This window comes from Kryptolebias marmoratus, linkage group LG17, assembly GCF_001649575.2.
Source record: "Kryptolebias marmoratus isolate JLee-2015 linkage group LG17, ASM164957v2, whole genome shotgun sequence".
NCBI lineage: Eukaryota > Metazoa > Chordata > Actinopteri > Cyprinodontiformes > Rivulidae > Kryptolebias > Kryptolebias marmoratus.
Genome location: NC_051446.1, coordinates 26,814,757 through 26,825,898, shown reverse-complemented (window position 1 = coordinate 26,825,898; position 11,142 = coordinate 26,814,757). Strand labels below are relative to the sequence as shown.

The 11,142-nt window shown below is 47.1% G+C and overlaps 3 protein-coding genes across 10 annotated transcripts in view; 1 reads left to right on the top strand and 2 right to left on the bottom strand.

The window, feature by feature from the left end:
* The window catches only part of arg1 (arginase 1), a 6,559-nt gene extending 5,606 nt beyond the window's left edge, over nt 1–953 (top strand). Inside the window, exons 6-8 of one of the 2 annotated variants that reach the window (XM_017438530.3) lie at nt 120–224; nt 303–439; nt 555–953. In XM_017438530.3, coding sequence (XP_017294019.1) covers nt 120–224; nt 303–439; nt 555–718 — 406 coding nt within the window. In that variant the 3' untranslated portion in view covers nt 719–953. Of the gene's footprint in view, nt 1–119; nt 225–302; nt 440–540 lie in introns of both variants that reach the window. The other variant, XM_025002069.2, reaches the window with a different exon arrangement.
* A 292-nt stretch (nt 954–1,245) lies between these two features.
* On the bottom strand, nt 1,246–9,610 carry LOC108249261 (prolyl 4-hydroxylase subunit alpha-1). 6 transcript variants are annotated; one of them, XM_037980874.1, is made up of 15 exons: nt 9,351–9,610; nt 8,932–9,020; nt 8,766–8,862; nt 8,381–8,532; nt 8,125–8,262; nt 7,708–7,962; nt 6,847–7,046; nt 6,597–6,773; nt 6,329–6,399; nt 6,145–6,244; nt 5,825–5,878; nt 5,133–5,198; nt 4,984–5,052; nt 4,742–4,838; nt 1,246–4,372 (listed from the first exon to the last, which is right to left on the bottom strand). In XM_037980874.1, exons 1-15 carry the CDS (start codon nt 9,593–9,595, stop codon nt 4,302–4,304), a joined length of 1,881 nt encoding a protein of 626 aa, XP_037836802.1. In that variant the 5' UTR covers nt 9,596–9,610; the 3' UTR covers nt 1,246–4,301. The 6 variants fall into 6 exon arrangements, with proteins under 6 accessions (XP_037836802.1, XP_037836803.1, XP_037836804.1 ...); XM_037980875.1 differs by having other exon boundaries at nt 8,932–9,017; XM_037980876.1 differs by having other exon boundaries at nt 9,361–9,502.
* Nucleotides 9,611–9,944: 334 nt separating this feature from the next.
* Nucleotides 9,945–11,142, bottom strand: part of LOC108249263 (cytochrome c oxidase assembly protein COX11, mitochondrial) — a 5,024-nt gene continuing 3,826 nt past the window's right edge. For both annotated transcript variants that reach the window (XM_025002068.2, XM_017438539.2), the window contains exon 5: nt 9,945–10,875. In XM_025002068.2, the coding sequence (XP_024857836.1) occupies nt 10,693–10,875 (183 nt within the window). In that variant the 3' untranslated portion in view covers nt 9,945–10,692. The remainder of the gene's footprint in view (nt 10,876–11,142) is intronic.

Here is an 11,142-nt window from a genome sequence, read left to right as displayed (position 1 = left end):
CCTGTCTGTCTGTCTGCCTGCACCTGTCTGTTTGCCAGCACCTGTCTGTCTGTCTGCACCTGTCTGTCTGCCAGCACCTGTCTGTTTTCATCAAATCTGCTCTTGTTTTCGGTCCACAGCTACATCCTGAAGCTGCTGGGGGTGAAGGTGTTCTCCATGTCAGAGGTGGACCAGCTGGGTGTGGCCAGAGTCATGGAGGAGACGTGTGACTACCTGTGCTCCAGGTAACCCTCACCTTTCATTACCAGGCTGGGTTCACTTCCTGTTTTAACTCCTGTTTTGTTTTCTTCTTGCGCTCAAAGAGGGAAGAAACCGATTCACCTGAGCTACGACATCGACGCCATCGACCCCTCCGTTACCCCGGCAACAGGAACACCTGTCGTCGGGGGCCTCACCTACAGGGAGGGCCTCTACATCACAGAACACCTCTGTCAGACAGGTACGGCTCCGACAGACCGCCCCCTGCAGGCAGGAACAGGAAGAATCAGCTCAAAGTTATTCTCTTTAGTTTTATTGGATCAGATCTGCATTAACCTGAAGGTTCTCCTGCTCAGGTCTGCTGTCGGCCGTGGACCTGGTGGAGGTGAACCCTCTGAGGGGACGGACCGAGGAGGAAGTCCGTTCCACCGTCAGCACGGCCGTGGACCTGCTGCTCGGATGTTTCGGACGGGTTCGTGAAGGGAACCACCCGTTGGATTACCACCTCCCTGAGCCGTAACCGGGACGAAGCCGGCTCGTCCGACTGCAGCGACGGACACCTGAACTCATCACGCTGAACCTCAGCACAAAGATCCACTGATCTGTGGTGCTTCAACCAAAAACCTGATGTCAGTGAAGCGTCTTCCAGTGGACGCACAGCTCCACCTGCTGCCTGTCACCTGTCAATCAAACTGCTGATTTTTACCTGAAGAATGTTTTATGTCAGAAAAATTAAAAACCTCTCTTATAAACGAGCTGCTGAAAAAGTTTGTTGTTTCCGAAGTGAAGGTGCAGAATCTGGAGACCCGGTGTGTCAAACATTACTTCATCAACCTGATGATGAGTTCATCCTGCTGGACTAACATCAGCATTCTTATTGGTTCACAACCCAGAAATATAAAAGTTCAGGGTTCAAATCCTCCGCAGGTCTTATGATTTCTATTATTCATATTATATTCTACTATCTGTGCAGTGAGGGTCTACCTGAGCTGTGGGCGGGGCTACAGTGTCCTGTGGTCACAGTATGATTTAGAGACAAAGACGTCGTTCTGTTTCAGCAGCATTTTTATTCTGAGAAGCTCAAAGAATCAGTGGAAACACAAACAGCAGCTCAGATTACAGATTATCTCTGCTTAAACCCAAACAACAGGGGCCGGGGCAGTGATCCAGAACCAGAACCGAAGCTGCCGACTCTGTCAGAGAACATCTGAGCATTTAGATGAATGCTGCGTTCCATTCGTCCTCAGGAGTCAGAACGTGGAGTTCCCAGTAAGAACCACAGGGTTCTATTCAAACCCAGTTCTTTTCACTGAGAACAGTCAGCAAATCCCTCTGGTTTCCCAACTGGAGCTGGATCATTCCCAGATCCCGGTTCTGACAGGAAGCAGTGTAACGTTCCTGGTTTTATTTAGGATTTCTGTTTCCTAAAGTTCCAGCAGAACGTTTAGTTTTAACACCAGAAGCAGCAAACGTTCCCACTGTGAAACCTTTAAACTAAAACATGATGATTTTTAAACGCCATCATGAGCTTTTCCTCGACCCGACTCAGCAGATTCAGTGCAGATCATTCAAAGTGCTCCTGTCAGTTCAAACGGTCCTGTTTGTTCCGGCACAGTCAACGACCTCCAGCCTGAACCCAGACAAACACACCAGTACAGGAAAATACACAGAAGTACAGGAAAATACACAGAAGTACAGGAAAATACACAGAAGTACAGGAAAATACACAGAAATCCACAGGACTGGTGGAAAACTGGGCTGTATCTGCTCATAATGGGCTGAGTCACATTAACAAAAATCTTATCGTTTTATCTTTTAAACATACCAGAAACATTTCTACTGCTTTGATTTTCACAATAAGAGTGTTTCTGACAGAAGAGCTTTGTGACGTCAAAATAAAATGCACAAAGCTGCTGAAAACCTGACAGAAAACTACAGTGTGACAGAGTGAGGCGTGTAACAGGAGTGATGTGTGTAACAGGAGTGATGTGTGTAGCAGGAGTGAGGCGAGTAACAGGAGTGAGGCGAGTAACCGAGTGAGGCTTGTAAAAGGAGTGATGTGTGTAACAGGAGTGAGGCGAGTAACAGGAGTGAGGCGAGTAACCGAGTGAGGCTTGTAAAAGGAGTGATGTGTGTAACAGGAGTGAGGCGAGTAACCGAGTGAGGCTTGTAAAAGGAGTGATGTGAGTAACAGGAGTGAGGCGAGTAACCGAGTGAGGTGAGTAACAGGGGTGAGGCGAGTAACCGAGTGAGGTGAGTAACAGGGGTGATGTGTGTAACAGGAGTGAGGGGAGTAACAGGAGTGAGGGGAGTAACAGGGGTGAGGCATATATTAGGAGTGAGGCGAGTATCCGAGTGAGGCTTGTAAAAGGAGTGATGTGTGTAACAGGAGTGAGGCATGTAACAGGAGTGATGTGTGTAACAGGGGTGAGGCATGTAACAGGAGTGAGGCGAGTAACCGAGTGAGGTGAGTAACAGGAGTGAGGCAAGTAACCGAGTGAGGCTTGTAAAAGGAGTGATGTGTGTAACAGGAGTGAGGCGAGTAACCGAGTGAGGTGAGTAACAGGGGTGAGGCGAGTAACCGAGTGAGGTGAGTAACAGGGGTGATGTGTGTAACAGGAGTGAGGGGAGTAACAGGAGTGAGGTGAGTAACAGGGGTGAGGCATGTATTAGGAGTGAGGCGAGTAACTGGAGTGAGGCATGTAACAGGAGTGAGGCATGTAACAGGAGTGAGGTGAGTAACAGGAGTGAAGTAAGTAACAGGGGTGAGGGTTGTAACAGGATTGAGGTGAGTAACAGGGGTGAGGGGTGTAACAGGAGTGAGGCGTATAACAGGAGTGAGACATGTAACAGAGTGAGGCGTGTAACAGGAGTGAGACGTGTAACAGAGTGAGGCGTGTAACAGAGTGACAGACCTCGACAGTGAACAAGTGTCTGATTAGATGTGGAGAACAAAGGACTCTCTGCAGAACTCAGATTTAAGCTGAATCAGCTAAACTTCAGCAACAAACTCAGATAAACACAACAAACCAAACCTGCTCAAAACTCCGCCCCTTTCTGGGAGAATACAGTGCCCCGCCCCTTTTGGGGGTGAAAACAGCCTCTGACTGCTGAGGTGTTTTCTAATAAAACTGCATCAAAGAAGAATAGAACTTTACTTTGAAGCTTGGAGGTGCCCAAATTTTATTTAATTTGAATTAATTAATGTCACTGCTGATCATAAAGTGACTGAAATTCTTCAGTCTGGACGAAGGGCGCCACCCGGTGGCCTGATGTGTCACAGGCTGATGTTTTATTTATTACACAGTATGCTAACATGCTAACTAGCATCCTGCATGGTAGGTAAACTAGTAAAAGCTGATGTGTTTAAATCTCTTACCTTAATTAAAAAATAATTATTGGCTCAGCTTAAAGCAAATTTAAAACCAAAAAATAAATATTATATACTTATATACAGAATAAAATATCTGTCACTGTTTACCATTTAATCTCTTCTTTTATTGATCCTTTTTATGTTCACAGAACATAAAAATAACCTCGTGGTTATTTCTTCTTTATCAGCTGTTTTCCAAAATGGTCATTTTTTTCCCCAAAAGGGGGCGGGGCCATGTGATGTTGCTCCACTTCATGTTTGTGTGCATTTAAAGTGACAACCCTGACTGGTTGTTCATCAACTCTGAAGGTGCATAAATCAGCATCTCTGATGGTAACAAAATGTCAAATATAAATCAGTTTGTTTGTTACAAACAGCACCTCTAAATTCATAAAGTGTAAAGGAACCGATTGTTTGGCTGAAGATGTGGAAGGAATTCAGAAACTCTGGGTTACTTTCCTCACACAGCTCAAATAAAACAAACCTTCATGATGAAGGAGAACCATCAGAGTTCTCCGTTCTCAACGGTTCCAGGCTACAAACCTGTCGAGCCGAGAGAATGAGTCCACACAATCAAAATAAAACCAGTCGGATCACACGAGGAGTCCCGTCAGCAGCAGCAGGAAGCCGAGGAAGACGTCTGAGGGCTGGGGGTCAGATGGAGGGTCGGGGGTCAGACGGAGGGCCAGGAGTCAGACGGAGGGTCGGGGGTCAGACGGAGCGCCGGGGGTCAGGCTGTCTCACGGAGGCCACAGCGCCTCCTGAACTCCTGCCCTCGTTCATGGATCCACTTGTTGGAAACTGTGGGAGAAAGTTTTAGGCGACATGTACAACCTGAGTTCTGAAAAGGTTTGAGACGTTGTGTAAAATGTTCTTAACATAACATCGTAAACAAACGTTGAACCAAAGTAGCATCTTCTGCTGGTAGAGGAGGAGATGCTTCACAGACAGAAACATCTGGAGGACGTGTTCAGATTCAAAACTGATTATTTCCTAAAAATGATCCAATTTCTTAGTTTCAACATTTGATATGTTTACTGTGTTCCTCATGAGATTTAATAATTGTTGCATTCTGTTATTGTTTAAATAGGAAAAAAGAAAAAGTGAACACAGAAGAAATGATTAAAACCTGATGAAACCTCCTGAACCCTGTTGAGTTTTATGACTCACCCCACTTGTTCCCCAGCAGAACCGGACAGGCAGCGTGTCGGGTCCGGTAGTCTCCTTCTCCACTGTGGTGCAGATTGTACCAGAACACGGCCGAGCCCTGCAGCCAGCGGGTCACAGATCGTTTATCACCACAAACAGGATTTATCCGTCATTACGGATTGGAAATCAGTTGGATTTTTCTTTCTGAAATGTAACCAAACACTTCTTTAATAATCTGCTGATGAACCGGCGGGTCGGGGCACCTTTTTCGGCTGAACGGCAGCGCCGATGTCTGTGAAGACGGTGGCGCCCCCTGCCTGCACATCGCTCATCTGCAGCAGGAAGGAGGAGGCGGTCGGTCATGTCAACAGGAAGTAAACAAACAAACAAACAAAGAGAGAAGAAGACTGACGTAGAGCAGCCAGGTGGCGATCCGGTTCCCCGTGCCGAGCTCCTCAAACGCATCGGGTTCGTCTTTCTGCAGCACAAACAAGAGGAAGAATGCTGTGTGATGGATGTACTGACTTCTAATCATCCATCTGTCCATCCATCCTTCATCCATCTGTCCATCCATCCATCCGTCTGTCCATCATCCATCATTCATCATCCATCATTCATCCATCCATCCATCCTTCATCCATCTGTCCATCCATCCATCCGTCTGTCCATCATCCATCCATCCATCCATCCATCATTCATCCATCCATCCATCCATCCATCCATCCATCCATCCATCCATCCATCCATCCATCATTCATCCATCCATCCATCCATCATCCATCATCCATCCATCCATCCATTTGTTCCATTTAATTTCCCACAACCTGGAGTTTATTCTTGGATTATAAATAATCATTTTACAGAAAAAAACTCAAATTAATGCTAATAAATGGAGAAAAACTAACTTGTTTTAAATAATTTTAAAGATTTTTCTCCTTAAAGTCTCAAATCCTTGGAAGACTTTCACAGGTTTCAATCAAGAATCCCTTCATCCATAAATCCTGTAACTCTGACCAGTTTCCCAATCCCACAGCATGATGCGTCCACCACCATGCTTCACTGTGGGGATGGTGTTCTCTTCTGTTAGTACAAGGTCTGATTTACCCGTCCAAAGTCGAAGTGAGGTTCATACTGTCCTCCGACACCGTAGTTCGCCACCTGCCTCCAACACAAACACAAACAACAACAACACAAACAATAACAACAACAGCCCTGATTGTCATCCTGTGTGATAAACAAACAATACGTCCAAACTTAGCAGACTCTGGTGTCCTCATCACTCTGGTCAGTGCTTCAGACGCCTCCATTAGATTTCTTTGAATCAGGTTTTAAAACCGTCCGTCTCATAAAGACGTGAGACGCTTTGTCCTCCCAGGGCTCAGAGGCTTCAGGTGTCTTTAATCAGCCAGGTGAGACTCTGTTACCTGCAGGTCCTCCGCTGTGCTAACGTCCAGACCCGTCACGTCCTGGATCCTCTGGTTGATTTGATCCACAACCGGGTGTTCAAACGCCCCGAGCCAAGCGCTGATGGACAGAGGACAAAGGCGGGGTCAGGACAGGGTAAGGGTCTTCATGTACAGGTTGGTTCTGATCCAAACTGTTTCTCACCTCTTGGAGACTCTGTAATGAGCCGTGGTGAGTCTTCCTGTCTGAGGGTCATGAACCGTGGCTCGTCTCAGCTGATTGTCCATCCGTTGGGTTGGAGACAGAGACAGGAGACAGGGACAGGTCACAACAGGAGGACAGACAGGTGGACCTGAAGTTCTGAAAGTCTTTCTAAGCTCAGGATGTTTGTTACTGTGATGCAACAGAAGGTTCATTAAGAAGCGTCCACTGCTCAGTCAGATATTTTGCTAACAGGTAAAGATCGTCTCACCCGGGGCTTGGCGAGCTCCTTCACCTTCTCCATCTCTTTCTCCGACACGATGTCGTGGTAACGGACAATGCGGGGGCGGTCCCACTCGTCTTCCTGCTTCACCGGTCCAATCACGTACCTTGGGTGGTGCCCGTTGTCATGGTAACGGCAGAAGAGACGGCTCAGCCTGCGAGGTGTCTAACAGGAAGGAGGCGGAGCCTGAAGCGACTGTGAGGTCATGTGACAGACGTGTGTGTGTGTGTGAGCTCACCATCTGGACGCCCTCGCCGCGACACAGACGCTCGTATTTGTTCCGCTCCGGCAGGTAGTCGTCATGGCGACCGCCGGTCTCCCTCCTCCTTCTCCGCTGCTCCTCCTTCTCCTCCTCCTGTCGGTCCTCCTCCTTCTTCTGTTTGGACAGCTGGTACTCAAAGTACTTCAGGTTTCCGTTGGCTCGCTGGTGTGTCGGGTCTAATCGGGCAGAACCAGAACCTCAGGTCAGTGACCCTCGTCTGCTGCAGGTAAAACACTTACTAATCTCAACCCCACTCTGACGAAGAAGGCCCAGTCTGTGAGTTACAAACTGACCACGGATCAGATCCGTTCGGAACCATTTAAGGCTAAATCAACAGAGCTGGACCCTTATTTTGAAGAGTGACGAGATTGCCTCTTCCTGTTTTTTGTGACTCTAAGTTTTGAATCTTACAGATTCCGAGTCGTGTCCTTTTTGACCCTGCTGAGTCACTGGTTGGTTACCACTTATTTTGACTCAGATTCTGCTGAGTCACTGGTTGGTTACCACTTATTTTGATTCAGATTCTGCTGAGTCACTGGTTGGTCACCACTTATTTTGATTCAGATTCTGCTGAGTCACTGGTTGGTCACCACTTATTTTGACTCAGATTCTGCTGAGTCACTGGTTGGTCACCACTTATTTTGACTCAGATTCTGCTGAGTCACTGGTTGGTCACCACTTATTTTGACTCAGATTCTGCTGAGTCACTGGTTGTCCAACCAACATCACAGTAAGAAGAGACCGATGACTCGTCCCTGAGGGACACCACAGCTCAGCTTTACCACTGATGACCTCATCATCAAACTGTTCGGACTCTGTGTTTGTGCTGGTACCAACCGAGCTCCAACAGCCTCTTGGTGAAGTCCAGCGCCCTCTGCAGCGTCCCCTGCTGGTACACAGCATAGCTCAGGTAGTCCAGGATGGAGACAGCGTCCACAGTTGTGGACGTGTCCCCCTGGTCCAGCTGCTTCAGGGCCTGAGCCATCCACAGCTCTGTGTGGTAGTAGTCAGCCTCTGAGTACGCCACCTTCCCGAGGTCGAAGCAGTCTTCTACGGTCAGGACGCTTCGCATTGAGGCGACCGGGGACGAGCCTGAGGACAGAGGACAGAGGACAGAGGACAGGTCAACCTGCAGGAAACTGTTACACAAGTCTTGTTGAAATAGTTTGACTGTTCATTTTTATGTTTAACTGTAACATTTTAATTAATACTGTTGTATTCACAGGACCATTTGTCCTCCCATCGGAGTCTCACCCGGCAGCTGTCCACTGGAGATGGTGTCGGTGTCCAACCGGTACGTGTCCTGCAGCCTCATCAGAGCCTTGGCAGCGCCGCTCTGGTCGTCGTCGTTGGGGAAGTGCTGCCTCTGGATGGTCAGGTTGGAGACGAACACTGAACCAGAAAGCAGACGACAGCAGAGGAAGGTTTACCTGCTTCCTGGTCACCGTGGTAACGGTTTGAAGCTTGAAGAACAAGGATTTCTGAGGGACATGATGCTTTCGAGTTTTACCGTCAGAAACGTCCGTCAGCACCAGGCTCTCTAGCTCCGCCCACTCTGTGTTCAGCCTCTTTATGAGTTTGAAGGCGTTCACCGGGTGACCCAGGAACCCTTCAGGGTCCTGAGAGGCCGCAGCCGACAGGAAGTCCAGTTTGTCTGCCCACCTGAACACAAACAGGTGATTCTTTTAGTTCCTCGAGCCAAAACAGGAAATTCAACCTTTGTTCCTGAGAAATATTTCAGATTTGTCTTATTGTTGATCTTTCTTTTCCAGGAAGATTACTTAATTTAATAAATAAGAAGAAATAAAATCAGTGATCTCACTGATGATGTGGATCAGTGAGATCATGAGAATGAAACGGGTTCTGTTGGTCCACTCTGAGGTTCTGCAGCGGACCTTCTGATCGCCTGCAGTCTGTCCTCCTCGGCTCGGATGTAGTCCTTCAGTGAGGTGACCAGGTCCTTCTCCACGAACAGCAGGTCCATCATCTGACCTGAGGGAACAGCATCATCACAGCTACAGCAAGCAACCGTCAGAACCAGAACCGGCAGACGGGACTCACCGATGGAGGTGAAGAGGTCGCTGCGAGCCGAGGTGGAGGTGAGGAGGAGGAGGAGACAGATCATCCAGCAGTGATGAAGGTTCATCCTGCTGCACAAACACAAACCAGCCGGACTGACCGGGTCACAACTTTACATACAGAACCATTTATCTTCAATTTGGACAAGAACTTTTTAACAAACTGAAGTGAAAATAAAACTTTTAAATATCTGACTGTAGGGGAACTTTTCTGAATGATCTACCTTAAAGAGCCTAAACTTTTGTTTTAGTCTGAGTTCTGTTTGGACCAGGACCAGGACCCGGACCCGGACCCGGACCGAACCGTCCCAGGTTTTATCTCAGACCTCACCTGCACAGGTAAGTGCTGCTGATGTATGATAAAATACAATAAAGTGAAAACAACAAGAGAAAATTCTGGACCTGAGCCGACCTGTTCCAGAACAATCCTCAGCTCTGTGGTTCGGAACAGGCTCGGAGCAGACCGGGACCGGTTCGGCTGCTTGACACCGGTTAGTGTCCGCGGACCGGTTCGGTAAATCCGCCCTGAGAGGTCTGTGGGTCCAAACCCGGACCCTGTCCCGAGGAGGTGCAGCTGAAACGGCTCCTCCTGTTGGGAGCAGCGCCCCCCGGCGGCGCGGAGGCTCCTCTGCAGCTCCAGAGATCATTTCAGATCATAAACTCCCAAAACATCCTCAGCCCGACTGTTTGGACCTTCTGTCTGAGAACTTATTTCCTTTTTTAACTTCCAAAATAAAAGCATATCATAAACGAACTTTGTTTTAAACTTCTTTTATTCTCGTTTAACTTTACTGTAAATTTCAGCAAATAATTTTATTATTCCTACTGATCCAAACAATAACAGAAAGATAATCTACAATCGTTTCATTTCTTTACATTGTGTCTTCAGAGCCTGACTTTAAGTTTATATATTTATTTTAGTAAAAATAAAAAGTGGATTTTGTTGTTTTTTCCTGAAAAGCTCTTTGTGAAGTTTTCATGAAGCTGAGAAACAGGAAGAGATAAAAGATTTATTAAATTATAAAACCATGTTGTAGAAAAGGCAGGAGATAAAACAAACATTGAATGAGAAAACAAAGATTGATTCCTGTTTTTCTTCCATGTTGGTGAATTCAGTAAAATGATCCAAAACCAGCAGACAAGAAAAGTTTATTTATTCTAAACTGATGCAAGAAAAACTCCCAGACTTTATTAGAATTTACCTTCAACAGCTTTTCAGCCGTCATTTGGGTAAAAGTATTGGACCAAACCTGTTGATTTACTTTAAATCTGATTTGTTTTCCTGAGGAAAGAAATGGATTTTTGGAAGATCTGCTTTAGTTTTACCTCATTGATTCAGTTTAATATGAATAAAAATAAATATTTATCAGGTATCAAACCTCCATCAGATCCAGAAACAGTCGAGTCCTGACTTCACCTCCAGTCTGACTGTTTTTACTCGACGCTTCAGGCACAAATCAGGCAGCACCACGGACGCCTAAAACCAGAACTCGTGTCCGGAAGTTTCATCTGTACAGAAACAAACTTTCTGTTCAGAGAAAAGATAAAGATAAATATGGTCTGTAACTGACCGTTACATTAAAACAGATTTAATTTTTAAGATTGTTTCAGTTTATCGAGCTCTGAGTGTCGAATTCAGACGCTGAACACTTCCTGTCAGAGTCGGGTTTTCTTCTTCTACTGAGGACAGTCTTGGTTTATCAGCTGCGTCCTCCGGGTCTCCAGCCTCTCAGGTGGATCCGGGTCAGTCGTACCCGGGCAGAGGAAGGTTCTGGCCCTCTTTGGCCTCGAAGAAGGTGTAGGACAGAGTGATGGTGTCGACCCGAGCCATCCTGGGGTCGTCGTCGAACTCCGGGTCGATGTAGAAGAAGACAGGCATGTCAACCTCCTCGTGGGGGTTGAGACGCTGCTCCTCGAAGCAGAAACACTGCAGAGAGAAAGGTTCTGATGTCAGCTGGAGGACGGACATGTCCCACAGAGATTCTGCACCACCTGATCCATCAGTCACCACACCTGCTGCAGCTCCCACAGGTGGATTCTGTACCTGAACCTCACCTGGACCTTACTGAACCACCTGAACCTCACCTGGACCTTACTGAACCACCTGAACCTCACCTGGACCTTACTGAACCACCTGAACCTCACCTGGACCTTACTGAACCACCTGAACCTCACCTGGACCTTACTGAACCAC

What these genes read in the sequence shown, in the direction of transcription:
- LOC108249261 (XM_037980874.1), bottom strand. Translation starts at nt 9,595, where the DNA reads ATGATCTCTGGAGCTGCAGAGGAGCCTCCGCGCCGCCGGGGGGCGCTG. An exon ending in GCACAGCGGAGGACCTGCAG is followed by an intron (nt 5,879 to 6,144) that starts GTAACAGAGTCT and finishes TGTTGGAGGCAG; the next exon opens with GTGGCGAACTACGGTGTCGG. An exon ending in TCGCCACCTGGCTGCTCTAC is followed by an intron (nt 5,053 to 5,132) that starts GTCAGTCTTCTT and finishes TTCCTGCTGCAG; the next exon opens with ATGAGCGATGTGCAGGCAGG.